This window comes from Pantherophis guttatus, chromosome 10, assembly GCF_059756535.1.
Source record: "Pantherophis guttatus breed Tessera chromosome 10, ASM5975653v1, whole genome shotgun sequence".
Taxonomy (NCBI): Eukaryota; Metazoa; Chordata; class Lepidosauria; order Squamata; family Colubridae; genus Pantherophis; species Pantherophis guttatus.
The window spans coordinates 6399929-6416718 of NC_142072.1; the positions used below are offsets into that span (position 1 = coordinate 6399929).

Sequence of the window (16790 nt, forward strand, 5' to 3'; positions counted from 1 at the left end):
GAGTCACACATTATATTAAACCATCAATCCCAATGTGCGAACTCCAGCATCTGGATTCACTTACAGGGCTTTAGATTCTGCCTTTTGACTGGCTGGACTTTAGCATATTGCATGAATGCGATCAGCAAGGTAATTCAGTTTATCAAAAATAAATAAATAAGAGAATTCTAATTTTTGCACCTATATCTGGTCTAAAAGCATTGCGTGGGGTTGTTTTGATATTCAATGGGATCTACTTCTGAGTTGATATATAGTGAAATACATTGATGTTACTAACTGGGTTCTCATGTCAAATTAAGCCACAGTTTGCTTAATCACGGTTTGTTGAATAAACCACAATTGGCTGGGTTGACACTTTAAACCTACCCACCCCCAAAAACATTGTGATTGTCGTAATGTGAGACTCTGATTTTCAGAAGGAACTTCAGTTACTGCCTGAAGTGCCAATATATTTCAACATTGCTCTTTTTGGAAGAGTTATTGATTACCATAAACTGCAAATCAGTCCTGAAAAATTGATCTGAATCCTAATTATTAAAATACATACGCTGATCTGTTGGATAATGATATTGTTTATCTCAAAAGAAATTCTGTTCCGGTTATACTGATTCACTACGAAAGTAAAAGTTACCCAGATGATACGATTAGAGAATATGGTTTCAAATGAAATCCTGCAAAATTGCTCCATTATTCCTCATTACTTTTCCATTAAGATATAAGTTCCTAATGGACGTGGATTGTATTTTACTCTTCTTATATTTTATTGAAAACATTGTGCAGTGTGCATAATGTATAAATGTGGGATGCACCGTTACAGCGAGAAGAACCTTCTGAGAGCGTTGGGCAGAGAAAAAAATGTTTGCACTGAGCACTCGAGTCATTCTTGGATATAGTACATGATATCATGTTGGTCTTTGTCTAACATTATTGGAAGCATTTGAAGAGAAAGGGATTCTCAAGGGATTAGGTAAGTTTTCAGCTCTAAAGCCTCATCCTCTGTTTTAGAAACTGGGAGATGGAGAGTTCTACTCCCAGGTTAGGCATGAAAGCCAGCTGGGTGACTTTAGGCCATTCACTCAGAGACTGTGAGTTCTAGTTCCGATTTAGGCATGAAAATTGGCTGGGTGACTTTGAGCCAATTAATAGGAGACAGTGAATTCTAATCCTGCCTTAGGCATGAAAGTCTGCTGGGTGACTTTAAGCCAATCAGTAGGAGACGGCAAGTTCTAGTCCTGCCTTGGCATGAAAGCCAGCTGGGTGACTTTGGGCCAGTCCAGGGGTGAAATCCAGTAGGTTCTGACAAGTTCTGGAGAATCGGTAGCGGAAATTTTGAGTAGTTCGGAGAACCAGCAAATACCATGTCTGGCTGGCCCTAGAATGGGGAGGGAATGGAGATTTTGCAATATTCTTCCCCCAGGAGTGGGGAAGGAATGGGCATTTTGCAGTATCCTTCCTCTGCCATGCCCACCAAGCTACACCATGTCCACCAAGCCACGCCCACAGAACCGGTAGTAAAAAAAAATTGGATTACGCCTCCGGAGTCTGAGGGAGGCAGTTTTCACCCTCCCGGATGCTCAAAGAAAGCCTCCAGAGCCTGGGGAGGGTGAAAATCCCCCTCCTCGCTGTGGTACAGGAGGCCGAGTAGGCCACGCCCACCATGGCCACACCCACCCAGCAACCAGGCAGAGAACCGGTTGCTAAAATTTTTGAATCCCACTCCTGCTCACCGGATTGTTGCTGTGGGCAAAAAAGGCAGGTAGGAGAGTTGCCTTGCTGCCTCGAATTCCTGGTCAAAAGGCAGAATAGAAACCAACCAACCAGGGGTGGGTTCTAAATTTTTTTACTACTGGTTCTGTGGGCGTGGCTTATTTTGTGGGCGTGGCTTGATGGTCATGTGACAATTCTTTAGGATTTAGCAGAGGTACTGGTCTACCAGGCTTTTAACTGCTTGCAGAGCTGTACTGGTCTACTCATTTATTTTTTCAGGCACTGGTCTACTCATTTGTTTTTGCAGGCACTGGTCTACTCATTTATTTTTGCAGGCACTGGTCTACTCATTTGTTTTTGGAGGCACCGGTCTACCAGCACACTACCTTTTAACACTGATCAGCTGTAGGGCGGCCCTTTGAAGCCCCGCGGCAAGAGTTTAAACAGTTTTTTTCCCTCTAACCAATCAGCTGGGACTCAGGAGGCAGCAATAGATTGGGGGTGGGGCCAAATAAAAGGTAAGATTAACGCGGGGTGGGGGTGGGGGGCAGAACCGGTTCAATGACATCATATCGTCACCGCTTCCGGCTCGGCGGAACCGGGAGGAACCGGGAGGAACCCACCACTGCAACCAACCAACCAAACAAACAAACAAACAACTAAATTTACTTTACGTCTCAGGCACTCAATCTGTCTTTCTTCTTCAATTCAATATTATGAGAGGGGCTTGGCTAGCATGAGACTTAATTTCATACTTTAATAACATAAAACGTAAACTTTCAAAACAGTTAAGTGCTGCAGAGCTCTTAATGGTCGGACTTTATTTTTTTAAATTCACTTTCTCACCGCAGTGCACTTAACAGTTGGATTAGTGCCAGGCTGTGCGTAGCATGTAATGTTTTTTCCGATACTGCAGAAGTACATAAGGGTGAACAAGGTTAACACCCCAACACTCTCAATTTTCAATTTCTTAAAAATATAGAAGAAGGAAAGAAGAGCAGGGATGGGTGTAAGGAGAGGAGAAGAAATACGGCGAGCATCTAGCATTTGTTCCTCAGAACTTGGAGGAATCTAATATACCGTGGTTGTTTTAATAAACACCGGTAATATTTTAAAAGGACAGAAAGGATAAAATATGTGAACACAAATAATTATCTGACAGGAGAAGCCAACAGGGCGACTAGTTGTCGGAAAGATTATTTGTGATTTTGAGCAAAGATGTTTAGTAGTAGCCGACATGCAGCTCTGCCATGGGAAATCTCTTTTAAAACCAGCATCTGATTTCTGTCAAATCCCAGAGGTCCAACCTTCATCAACAAGGAGAAAAAAAAAACCCCTCTCCAAATTTCCTCCTGAATTTCAGAGCAAAGAAAAACCAATAGCTGGACTGAGAAAAAGCTAAAAGAATCCCAATTCCTCCTTTGTAAGATTGGCAGCTGGGAATTCTATGGTCCTCCTCACCTTGTAGAGGTGGGCAACCAATAGAAAGAAAGAAAGAAAGAAAGAAAGAAAGAAAGAAAGAAAGAAAGAAAGAAAAGGAGGAAGGGAGGGAGGGAGGGAGGGAGGGAGGGAGGGAGGGAGGAAGGAAGGAAGGAAGGAAGGAAGGAAGGAAGGAAGGAAGAATATAGGAAGGAAGGAAGCAGTAGTGAGATTCAAATTTTTTTACTACCGGTTCTGTGGGCGTGGCTTGGTGGGCGTGGCTTGGTGGGTGTGGCATGGTGGGTGTGGCAGGGGAAGGATACTGTAAAATCTCCATTCCCACCCCATTCCAGGGGAAGGATACTGTAAAAACTTCATTTCCTCCCAATCAGCTCGGGAAGCAGAGAATAGATGGGGGCGGGGCCAGTCAGAGATGGCATTTACCGGTTCTCCAAACTACTCAAAATTTCTGCTACCAGTTCTCCAGAACTGGTCAGAACCTGCTGAATACCACCTCTGGAAGGAAGGAAGGAAGGAAGGAGGGAAGGAAGGAAGGAAGGAAGGAAGGAAGGAAGGAGGGAAGGAAGGAAGGAAGGAAGGAAGGAAGGAAGGAAGGAAGGAAGGAAGGAAGAATATAGGAAGGAAAGAAAGAAGGGAGGAAGGAAGGAAGGAGGGAGGGAAGGAAGGAGGAAGGAAGGAAGGAAGGAAGGAAGAAAGAAAGAAAGAAAGAAAGAAAGAAAGAAAGAAAGAAAGAAAGAAAGAAAGAAAGAAAACTGCATAGTGTTTATACCCGGCAATAAGGTTTATCTTATTGTCTATTGATAAAGTCTAACAAAATTGAATGTGTGGACTAATCAGTGCAATTGTTTTTATGAGGATGCTAGACTCTTAATTGGCTTTGATGCAAAAAGGCATGGCTATCTTTACGGAAAGTTGCTATCTCACCACTGTAGCTTGGCCACAATCCCTTTGTAAGGCGGGGGTCTGGGGGGGGGAGGGAGAGGCAGGGGTGGAGCAACGATTGGATACCTCCTCTCCCCTTTTTGGCTGCCTTCTCCATAAAGCCAGACTAGCTCTCTCCGAAGCAGAGCCTTCTGATGCATTCAACAAGCTTCCCAGCCCAGCTCTGATTTCAGCCAACAACTGTCAACATGGACACGTCTTTTGTCATCTGCCTTCTTATAGCATCCATTACTCTGGGTGAGTAGTACCTTTGTTTGGGATGATTTATGATCCTCTTCTGGACGATGGGTTCCAATCCTTCCAGTTGTGCCCGGGGGAGAGGAAGGAATTGCCAATGCTCATTAAATTGATTTGAAGTATGTGCCCCCCCCACCCTTAAGATGATCACCTCTTCATAAATAGATGGTGGCCTTCAGCAACAACATGTTGAAACAGGACTACCTCTGCCATTAAAGAAGGCTGAGAAGATTTGCTTCAGCCAGTGCTTTGTGGGTGTTTCAAATTCTGTGTGTGTCTATGCCTGCGTGGAATAGAAGCAAAGTGTGTTGTTGCCTAAGTGGCACCACAAGACTTGCGTTCTTCTTCGTATGTGGACAGAGGTTCGTGTGGGCTCAGCCGGGCAAACTGTTGAGGTTGGATCACAAGCATTCACAACTATCTCTGGAGCGTGGAAAGCTGTGGATGATGGATGCTGCTGGATACTTGACAAGGGTTTAGGCAGAAACCTCCTTTCCCCCACCCCAACTCAAGAAGCAAATGCGGCAATTCTCATTTTCAAGTTTATTTTTTATGTCCTATTGATTGTAATGTAGAATAGAATAGAATTCTTTATTGGCCAAGTGTGATTGGACACACAAGGAATTTGTCTTGGTGCATATGCTCTCAATGTACCTAAAAAGACAAGGTACAGTCAAGAATCATAAGATACAACACTTCATAATAGTCATAGGGTACAAATAAGCAATCAAATCATACTAGGAAACAATATAAATCGTAAGGATATAAGCAACAAAGTTATAGTCTTAAGTGGGTGGAGATGGGTGATGGGAACGATGAGAAGATTAATAGTAGTGCAGAGTCAATGTAATTTCTTCATTGGGAGCCGCCCAGAGCTGTGGGGGTACAGGCAGCATGGAAGTTTAATAATTTATTATTGTTATTATTCATACGGTGGATTGCATTGCGAAAGAGAAGTTTAAACAGGATTTTGGCATTTTTTATCCACCTATCAAGTTCTTTCAATGGCCTGGATTGTTGTTGTTGTTGTTATGGTTACTCACACTGTCAACCAGATTATTACCAGTACCATTTAATTTTGGCAAAGAAAGGAAACTGAAATGAGAGGAAAAGAGAAAGGAAAGGGAAATGATTCGTTTTTTCATTTTATTCTTGTTTTCTTCAGTTTTTGCAAAGTCCCAGGAATGTACCGTTTGTCAATCAAGTGCAAAGACCTGCCAAGGGAATAAGGAAGTCTGCTCTGCTCCGGAAGACAAATGTAGCATCATTTCGTTGGAAAAGATTTTAGGTAGGTACAAAACATCTAAATCCAGCGTGTAGCCAATCAACATTATTTTGAACGGTCTCTTCTAGGGACTGGATTGATTTTATCCTGCAGGTTAAAGCATATACGGAATCAATGTCTTGTGGTTTCATTACTTGGGCTTCACAGTTTTGAGAAAGAAAAGATTTGTGTTTCTATGTGTGTCTCTCTCTCTCTGTGTGTCTGTCAATTAGTATCCTAAACAGCTCGTTGCTGTGATGGATAGAAACAGTGAAGACTGTTCAAATGTGCTTCAAACACGTACATGCTTTTCTAGATTCATGCAGGAGTGGGCTGCTGGGGGTTCGCAGGTGTTCTGGAGAACCTCTAGCTAAGATTCTGTGCAGTTCGGAGAACCCCCAAATCCCACTCCCGGCTGGCCTCACCCACCCCACCCCGCCCCTCCCAGGAGTCCCCACGCAGCCTATTTTGGATGCAGGTAAGTGGAGGGCACACACGGAGGCTCGGGGGAGGGTGAAAAACAGGCCTAATGGAGGTCCTCCAGAGCCTGGGGAGGCTGTTTTTGCCCTCCTGGATGCTTGAGGAAAGCCTCTGGAGCCCAGGGAGGACAAAAACGCCCCCCCCCGCCATGGTGCAGGAGGCTGACTAGGCCACGCCCACCATGGCCATGCCCACCCAGCAACTGGGCAGAGAACCCCTTGCTAAAATTTTTGAAGCCCACCCCTAGATTCATGTGATGCTTTTCCTTGGGAGTGTGTCTGTGTGTCTGTGTGTTTTTGTGTGTGAAACACAGCTGAGACACACCCGCCTCTCAGTGGTCATCCCCCAGCATCCTGCGTGTGAGTCGCCACCATCAATTGCCGACTTCCTTCCTAGATTGGCTAATCTAATCTGGAGAGCAGGGAAGGGAAAAACAGAGATGACTCCATTGTTTATTATCTTGTTTATTTATTATCCCAGTTTTATTGCCTTTATAATAAACTCAAGGCAGTGAACTTAATTTTTTTTCCCAGTGCTGTTGTTGTAACTTCAAATGGTTCCCTAAACAAAGATTTGAAAGCCAAGGACTAGCTGCATTGTAGATTCCAGAACAGGGGTGTAAAACAGTGGTGAAATCTAATTTATTTTTACTACCGGTTCTGTGGGCATGGCTTGGTGGGTGTGGTGTGGCTTGGTGGGCATGGCAGGGGAAGGATATTGCAAAATCCCCATTCCCTCCCCACTCCTGGGGACAGCCAGAGGTGGTATCTGCTGGTTCTCCGAACTACTCAAAATTTCCGCTACCGGTTCTCCAGAACCTGTCAGAACCTGCTGGATTTCACCTCTGGTGTAAAACTCAAGGTCCATGGGCTGGATCTGGCCCACAGGATGGGCCTCGGTGCCTCTGCCTCCACATGCAGCCTCCCCCCCGTTTTTGCTGGCAGAGGGCTATCAAAAGAAACTAAAAAAAGAACAAAAGGAGAAACATTTTCCCGTTTGCATTTGAGCATGCAGGAAGGGACAGGAAAGGAGAAACGGAAAGAGGGAAGATGGGAAGAGAGCAAAGAAGGAAAAAGAAGGAAGGAGGGGAATAATAATAATAATAATAATAATAATAATAATAATAATAATAGTAATAGTAATAATAATAATAATAATAATAATAATAATAATAATAATAATAATAATAATAATAATAATAATAATTTTATTTCTATACCGCCCTTCTCCCGAAGGACTCAGGGCGGTGTACAGCCTATTAAAAACACAAAACAACATCAGTTAAAATAGTTTAAAATTATTAAATAAATTCGGCTAAATTTTTAAAACCCCAGAAATTTAAAACCCAATTTAAAAATGTTATGTTGATAGCCCAGCCTGGTGGAACAACAGGGTCTTTAGTGAGCAACGAAATACCCGGAGGTCGGAGATCTTACGTATTTTACGTATTTCCAGGGGCAGTTCATTCCACAGGGCTGGGGCACCCACAGGGAAGGCCCTCCCCCTGGGTGTCGCCAGCCGACATAACTTGGCCAATGGCACCTGAGGAGGCCCTCTCTGTGGGAAGAAGAAAGGAGAATGAAGAGGGAAGGAAAAATAAGAAAAGGAAGGAAAATAGGAGGGTCTCAGGGAAGCCCTGCCTTAGCACTTGGTCACCACAGGTGCCCCGACATGAGTCCCAAGTCATGCCCACCATGGCCACGCCTACTATGGCCACCCTCACCCATGGCCATGAGCCCCCCTGGGCCTCCAAGGTCAACCCTGATGTGGCCCTCAATGAAATCGAGTTTGACTCCCCTGTTCTAGAACATGAATAAAATAACTCATGAGGATAATTAACCGGTGGAGTGACTTGTCTTTGGAAGTTGTGGGTGCTCCATCACTGGAGGTTTTTAAAGAGACTGGACATCCACTTGTCTCAAATTGTATAGGGCAGTGATGGCAAACCTTTTTGCCATCATGTGCCAAAAGCGGGGGAGTGCGGGGTGATCGCGCGCATGCATACCCACACCCATAATTCTATGTGCCCTGCCGCCCCCGTGCATGTGCTCGTCACCCCCCGTGCTCCCCCCACATGTGATGGCATGGTGGGCCCAGTAGGCCCGTTTTATGCCCTCCCCAGGCTCCAGAGGCTTTCTAGGAGCCTGGGGAGGGCGAAAACAGCCTTCCCCACCACCCTGGAGGCCCTCCAGAGGCCGGAAACAGCCCGTTTGCCGACTTCCGGTGGGCCCAGAAGGCTCGAAAATCAGCTGGCCAGTGTGTGCATACATGCTGGAGCTGAGCTGGGGCAATGCTCGCATGCCCACCAATATGGCTCTGTGTGCCTGTTCACCATCACGGGTATAGGGTCTCCTGCTTGAGGAAGGGGTTGGACTAGAAGACCTCCAAGGTCCTTCCTAGTTCTATTCTGATTGATATTCCAATTTATCTGGATAAATTGCATATGGTGGAAAGTTGGGGCAGAAATCTTGGGACCCTGGAGAAGGACTGGCGATGCTGAAGGTTCATGCTCAAGAGCATTTTTATCTGCCACTCACAGAGATACTGAGCAATTCACCGTTTCAGACACCAACTCTTCTTTTGGATCCCTACAGGATCAACCATCTACGCCACCAAGAAGAGCTGCATCCATCCTAAGGAGTGTAACAAGAGCCTGGCAGTTCTGGACCTGGGCAACAACTACATCATCACAGGCCACGTTTTCTGCTGCGAGGACAATCAATGCACCAATCCTCCCAGCTGTACGCTTTGGGGCTCTTGTTTTCTCTGATTCTTTGCCATTCTTTCCCTCCCCCATTTTCCCCACCTAAAGATAAATTTCCTGCCTGGGATCATACCTCAATTTGTGGGGGGACGTTTCGGTGAGATGTAGAGTAGCATGATGGTGTTGTGGCCCGTACGCGGCCTGTGCAGCTGGCACTCGAGTCAGACAATGAGGAGGCTGGAGAAGATGTGGTGCCAGAGGCGGGGATTCAGCCAGGGCCTTCAGAACCTCCAGAAGCTGCCATAAGTGAAGAGGAAGAAGAGGAGGAGCCTCTTCTCGATGCACAAGCGTGCAGAGCTGCCAAAAGGCAGGAGTGGCTCCTCAGGAGGAGGTCTCCTCGAGAGTAAGGCTTGGGGCTAATTGGCCACTCCCCTAGCCTATTTAAGGAAGGACGACGACTGAGGCAATTTGCAGGAAACAACTTCGTTCATATTCCTTTGCGTCTTGATTCCAGAAACGTCTGATCAGCTCCTGCTCCTTTCTTGTCAGTTTTCCTGCAAATTGCTTCTGGGCATTCTGCCAACCACAGTAAGATTATGGTTATCTGAAATACTGTGTTTCAGAATTGAGTTATTATTCTTTGGATTCTTGTCGGCTGTTAATGAAGTTAAATTAACAGCCCTTGTTCAGAAAAGACTGATCTAAACTGTAGTTGTGTTCGAACAACTACTAAGAAAAACTCATTAGTAGTACTTAATTAGTAAACTAAGGTTTGTACAGACTTTGTGTGTGCTGTGTTCTTTAGGGTCCATAGCTGGGGCAGAACAGATGATCACAGGCAGGCCCACCATCTAGGACAAGGGCATTCGAAATTCTTCAAAATCCCAGGCTGAGGTTCCTCCTGATATTTCCATACTGACTCTCATTCAGTAAAAGTTCAATATTCAGTATCCATTCTAGTACTGTAAAAGGGACTTGACTTTGTTCAGTGGAGCATGTTAAGTCTTGGGTGGGCATGGGATTATTGGTGGTGCAGTGGTTAGAAGGCAGTACTGCAGGCAAACTCTGCTCACTGCCAGAAGTTCGATCCTGTCCAGCTCGGAGTTGACTCAGCCTTCCATCCTTCCGAGGTCGATAAAATGAGGACTCAGATTGTTAGGAGCAATATGCTGATTCTGCAACTTCTTGCCTTAATCTCACTATTTCTTCCTTTCTAATATTACGGATCTCCCAGATAACAGGGCAAAGTAGTCAGATTAGAGCCTGGTGGCGCAGCAGACTAATAGCCTGTTATTAACATTCAGCGGCCTGCAATTACTGCAGGTTCGAATCTCGCCAGGCTCAAGGTTGACTCAGCCTTCCATCCTTTCAAAGGTAGGTAAAATGAGGACCCAGATTGTGGGGGCAATAAGCTGACTTTGTATAAATATACAAAAGGATGAAGGCTATTGCTTAACGCATTGTAAGCCGCCCTGAGTCTCTGGAGAAGGGCGGCATATAAATCAAATTAAAAAAAAAAGAGATTATGTTTCAGTGAGGGCAACTTCTCAGTTGCATGATAGTGTCGATAGGAAATTGAGAAAGTGGAGTCCTTGGTGCTCTCCGAGCTTGGTGGTTTTCTTGCAGACGCTTCATTACCAAACTTGGTAACCAGGAATGCAGCACGCATGCACGGCCAGCGAATCGTTTTCACCACTGTTGGTAGCCCTGATGATGTTACTTAGTTTGGTAATGAAACATCTGCAAGAAAGCCACTGTCAACCTCCGACTTTCTGCTTTGGCTGCCATAAGAAATGGGGGAGGGAAAAGAGGAGGGGGAGGGAAGCAAGCTGGTGGATTGAAGAAACGAAACCTAAGCACCGAAGTGGCTATCGGGTCAACCGTCATCGCGTTCCTGATTGATGACGATGCCAGATGTGTGTCCACCTGACCTCTGGGAGACCTTTGGATTGGGTGATTGATGATGAACAGTGGGAGGGGATGCTTTCTATATGCAACTTTCGCGCCTATTGCTTCAGTTTCAGCTTTCCTTGATTGCGTTCATTTCATTTTCCAGTAAAAGTACATTACTCTATAAAATATGGAGTTTGGCTCATTCTTTCCTGGACTTTGAAGGAAGCAAGCCTGACAGTCACCAGGCTCAGAGAGAACCAAGGACCCCACAGTTCAACCCTGAATCACCAATGTTCTCTTCATCGGAACTGAGCAAAGTTGCTAAGGGAGGAACGTGCTGGTTTCTGAGTTTCCCACCCTTACGCTGAGGTCATCCCAACCTCCTTTATCATTCTTTTAACTTAAACCTCCTCCTTCTTCCCTGCAGTGCCCGAGAGAAAAATTGTAACTACCAAGAACAAAAGATGCCCGGCTTGCTATGCTGAACCAAAGGAACAGAGTGGATGCGAGGAGAAGACGATTAACTGTATTGGAGAGGATGAGACATATTGTGCAGAAATGTTTCTTCAGAAGAAAGAAGGTGAAACCTATAGCTCCATGCCCTTATTCAGTATTGGAAGCTGCTGATGAGGAAATGCAATTCTTGAATGGACATTGCCATGACCTGAAAGGCCAGATCAGGTCGGTAAAATGAGGACCCCAGATTTTTGTTTTTGCTTTAATTTATATGCTGCCCTTCTCTGGAGACTCAGGGTGGCTTACAATGCGTCAAGCAATAGCCTTCATACTTTTGTATATTTATACAAAGTCAGCTTAGTGCCCCCACAATCTGGGTCCTCATTTCACCTACCTTTGAAAGGATGGAAGGCTGAGTTAACCTTTGGGGGCAATATTCTGACTCTGTAAACTGCTTAGAGAGGGCTATAAAGCACTATGAAGTGGTATATATGTCTAAGTCAGGGATGGGATTCAGCCGGTTCGGACCAGTTCAGGCAAACCAGATGCTAATTTTACATCTGGTTTGCTGAACCAGTAGTTGCAAAGACTGGCTAGCCCCGTCCACCCTGCCCCTCCACACAGCCCGTTTTGGATGCCAGGTAAGTGCAGTGCTCGTGCAGAGGCTCTGGGAGTGCAAAAAACGGGCCTCCCAGAAGTTCCAGAAGTCTGGAAACGAGCCTGTTTCCAGCCTCCGGAGGGCTTCCGGAGCCCAGGGGAGGCCATTTTTGCCCTCCCGGAGGCTCAAGAAAAGCCTCTGGAGCTTGGGGAGGGCGAAAATGCCCCCCTGCCATGGTGCAGGAGGCCGAGTAGGCCAAGCCCACCATGGCCACACCCACCCAGCAACTGGGCAGAGAAGTGGTTACTAAAATTTTTGAATCCCACCTCTGGTCTAAGTGCTATTGCTAAGTGATATTTTGGAGGTTACCGTGATCTAAAAGACTCAGTTTGCTAGTAAGAGGGGCGAGGTTCTACCCATGATTCCTCTGATATCTATACATACACACATTCACAGACAGATGTTTCCAAATTACGCCGAAGTCGTGTTACTATGGATGGAATTTTTCTTTTTGATTCTTTTGAATTTTTTTTAATGATGGCACTGGTCAGTCATTGTGTGGCCAAAACACATATTTGCTAGTTGTTGTTACTATTACTTGCTATTTTTTTGTTACCACTAGAAGTAACAGTAACAGAGTTGGAAGGGACCTTGGAGGTCATCTAGTCCAACCCCCTGCTCACACAGGAGACCTGTACTACGGATTTGAACTGCCGAACTGCTGACTTTTCTGATCCACAAGATCAGCGTACCACCAATAGCAATAGGACTTAGACTTATATACCATTTACAGCGATCTCTTAAGCGCAGTAGTGAAATGTAAAATTTGTTACTACCAGTTCTGTGGGTGTGGCTTGGTGGAGGGGTAATGTGACTGGGTGGGTGTGGCCAACTTTTTTTTTAAGCATTTTTTTCAACCTATTTGCTATTTGTAAAAAAATGCTTTTAAAAGTAAAAAAAATAAGGCTCTGACGATCACAGCTGTGGCGCATGATCGTCAGAGCCTTTTTTAAAACCTTTTAAAAACAGGAAGTAACGACACCTGGGTGGGTTGGCGGAGCCTTGCGCCACCATCGCTACCGGTTCTCTGAACCACCTGCCACAATCGCTACCGGATTGCCGGATCCGATCCGAACTGGGAGCATTTCACCCCTGCTTAAGCGGCTTGCAGAGTCAGCATATTGGCCCCAACTATCTGGGTCCACATTTTACCGACCTCGGAAGGATGGAAGGTTGAGTCGACCTTGCGCCAGTCAGGATCAAACTGCTGGCAATAGCTCAGAGCAATTAATATAGATAAAGACAAAACTAACTTTCTTCCCAGGTGCTAAACCAAACACTCTCCTATGTCAACTCTCCCCTTCACCTCTTGTTCTTCAAGGCCATTCCCATGCATGGGACGGAGGTCCACATCTGAAAGGAGGGAGATGTGGCATTATGGTAGAAGCCACACCCGTTTGTACATGTACATCAAAGAGACAGGGCATCAGTTGCTAGGTTGAACTTGCCATCTTGCAAGGGGATTTTTTTTTTGCTCCTCCCCTGAGATGCTACACTCCAGCGTCATCCAATTAAATGAGAGCTGGGAGGGAAAAAAAGGTAGGATTTTTCTATCTAATCATAATGGATAGTGTTGAGGTAGAGGGTACATTTTGATCCTTGACTTCCTTTGAGGCCACAGGAAATTTTCAGTGGCTGCTTCCACTTTTAATTATAGGGATGCTGTCCATGGTACTGAAAGCAAACCAGTACATAGTACTCCGTGCGATCAATGTTTCTGCCGAAGTTGGAATAGCCTCTTTGCATTGGTTGTTCTTACTCAACATGGTTTAACCTAATTATCAAATGGACCCATTTTTCTGGTTCTGCACAATCCATTCAGCCATTAGCAATACTAATAGCACTTATGTACCGCTTCATAGTGCTTTTACAGCCCTCTTTAAGCAGTTTACAGAGTCAGCCTATTGCCCCCAACAATCTGGGTCCTCATTTTACCCGCCTCGGAAGGATGGAAGGCTGAGTCAACCTCGAGCCTGATGAGATTTCAGCAGCTACTTCAGCTGCTGAACTGCAGCTGAAGTAGCCTGGAGTACTGCACTCTAACCACTGCACCACCTCGGCTCTTTAGCTAAACAAACAGTATGGATTCAAATATGCTATGTCACCAAATTGCCAACCCAGTCCAAATATAAGCTCCTAAACAATTCAGCTGTAACCGTGCTTGGCCTATAACAGTGATGGCTAACCTTTTCCGTACCGAGTGCCCAAAGTACCCCCAAAATGCAATGCATGCATGTCCCCCATGCATGCACCCCGCTCCCCCTGCATGCATGTGCCTCCTGCATGTGCCCCATCCCCGTGCATGCATACGCCCCACATGTGCCCCGCTCCTCCTGTGCATGCGTGCACCCCCCGCATGTCTCTTGCCCCCCGTGCATGTGTGGCAGAGACCCAAAGACCCAGCTGGCCAGTGGGAGGCCTGCATGCATGCGCAGCAGAGCTGAACTGGGGCGACAGCTTGTGTGCCATCAGAGACGGCGCTGTGTTCTACCTCTGGCACGCATGCCATAAGGTTGCCATCACAGGCCTATAACATACAAGTAGTCCTTGACTTACAATTGGTTGCTTAATGACCATGCAAAGTTATGATGGACCTCCCCAGACCTACGTACAACTCGATTTCAAAGTTCTGATGGACATCTTTCTGCAATCATGTGATATCCTGGGCACTTGGCAACTGGCCTATATTTATGGCCATTTGCAATATCCCACAGTCACATAACCACAATTTGCCAGTTTCCAGGGTTAACTTCCAGTTTCTGGCAAAAAAAATATCCATTGGGTATAGTTGACTCATTTAACAATCACGCAGTTCATTAATGACTGTCACAAAAAACTCATCAAATCGGGCATAGTCACATCGTGACCCACTTAATAACCAGTATGACTTACTATTGCAATTCTGGGCTCAATATGGTCATAGATCAAGCACTACCTGTACCTAGTAAACTTCACCTGATGAAGTCCATTGTGTCAACCAGTGGTGGAATTCAAACTTTTTTACTACTGGTTCTGTGGGCGTGGCTTGGTGGGCATGGCAGGGGAAGGATACTGCAAAATCTCCATTCCCACTCCACTCCAGGGGAAGGATACTGCAAAATCCCCATTCCCTCCTCACTCCTGGGGGAAGAAAATTGCAAAATCTCCATTCCCTCCCCACTCTGGGGCCAAACAGACGTGGTATTTGCCGGTCCTCCGAACTACTCAAAATTTCCGCTACCGGTTCTCCAGAACCTGCTGAATAGCACCCCTGGTGTCAACCTTTATTGGGGAATACAGTTCCATGCCCTCTTTCTGGGAACATGTATGCCGAAAGCAGAAGGAAGTTTCCTCTGGGTCCTACTTTCTCTCTCCCACATTGCTCCAAGTCAGCTAGCTCCCAGGTGTTGACAGCTGTCTCCTCCCATTCTCTTTGCAGGAGGAAAAAATATGACCACCACCATGAAAGGATGTGCCAATAAAGCTTTCTGTGAGAAGATGGAGATTTTAACCATTGATAGCCTATTTACTTTACTCCCCGATAGCAATTGTAAGAATCCCACTGGGGCAGCTGACACCACAACTGGATTGTTTGGACTCTTCCTCTCGGCCCAAGCTGGGCTCTTGTTGGTGACCATCTTTTCTTGATATGTCCCCAGCAATTAAAACTCAGATCTTGCTTGTCAATTCTTCCCCCTCTCCATTGCTTATGCCTCTTTGGCTTCACGCAGGTGAAGGTCCTCACCTTCCAGGGAAAAGCCAGAACTTTCCTTATCTGTGCTTCGAGGATTGATTCTCAATTATTTTCTCTGCCGGTGTGCAGAAAAGATAGGGCCATCATCAACCCATATATTTCAAGGGGATTGATTGCCAGCAGCCAAAGCTCTTTCTAGTACTGCTCCTCCTCTTCTTAGCTCTGTTACCAGTTGACCTGCCCACCTTGAACAAGCGAGCTGTGAAAGTTGTACAGAGAAGAAGCAGGGCCCCTTTGCTTTGTCCTCCCATCCAGCAGGGTTGAAAATGGACACCAAGGAAGTCAAGGAAATGTGTAGTGAGAAGAATGAAAAAAAAAAGGGAAGTGGTCTGTCCAGAAGATAGGCCCTCTGAGGGCCTATTGCCAAAAGTTGCCTCTAATCCATTTATGGGGTTTCTGAGGATTGAGAACATAATGGAGGGAGGATGCTGCTAGTTACTCAGCGGTGGGATTCACTTATTTTCCCTACCGGTTCGCAAATATGAGGGCATGTGCCTCATCTGCGCACTTGCACGGCCTTCTACACATGTGCAGTAGATACGCATTATGTCCGCATGGGTGGGCGGGGCCTCCCACAGTCGCCGCTACCAGTTCGCCCAATTTGGAGAGAACCGGTTGAATCCCACCTCTGTAGTTACTGGACACTGAAGAGATTTCACTGCAGCAGCAGCATTGCCACACTTCATAGAAACCATTGTATTGTCAACTCTGAAGCTGGTCTGTCTGATGCCATCTTGGAAGCTTCAGTATTGCCAGAACAGTGATGAGGGATAGAGGGGGAATAGAGATAGTTGGGGTTTTGTAGCCAAAACAAAATAGTTTTCCCCTGAGAACCAAGGGCATTCCCACAGGTGGCTGAGGAGAGGAGGAGTAAGCAACCAGAGCGAGCCTAGGTTGGATCATGTGATGGATTGTTTGGGAAAGTGGGGTGGGGGACACTTTTACTTTTAATTAGATGAAAACTGCAGGAACCTTCAGAGTCAGTTTTCACCAGTTTGTGCTAATATGATATGCCCAATAAACTTGTTCTTTGAGGAACCTGCTCGCCTGAGAATTCTGTTTGTTGTGGGTGTATTACCTGGAACCCTGACATATATGTCCTTGACTGGCATTTATGGTGTGAGGTAAAAATAGTCAAAATGATGTTACGGTAGTGAGCATCCAAGTTTAAAGGACCAGGACTTTGATCAGCCTGCTGTAATCTTCTGCTTGTGGACCCTGGTGTTGTGTGCATTGTGCTGGACTGTAAAGCAGGCAGCTTCTGGGCTAAAGTGTA

At 45.8% G+C, this 16790-nt stretch overlaps 1 protein-coding gene across 1 annotated transcript; it reads left to right on the top strand.

Moving 5' to 3' along the window:
- The first annotated feature begins 4181 nt into the window (after window positions 1-4181).
- Window positions 4182-15447, top strand: LOC117677626 (uncharacterized). Its single transcript, XM_034437944.2, has 5 exons — window positions 4182-4326; window positions 5492-5614; window positions 8665-8811; window positions 11095-11247; window positions 15200-15447. The coding sequence occupies exons 1-5, from the start codon at window positions 4278-4280 to the stop codon at window positions 15406-15408; spliced, it is 681 nt and encodes a 226-aa protein (XP_034293835.2). The 5' UTR covers window positions 4182-4277; the 3' UTR covers window positions 15409-15447.
- Window positions 15448-16790: the final 1343 nt, after the last annotated feature.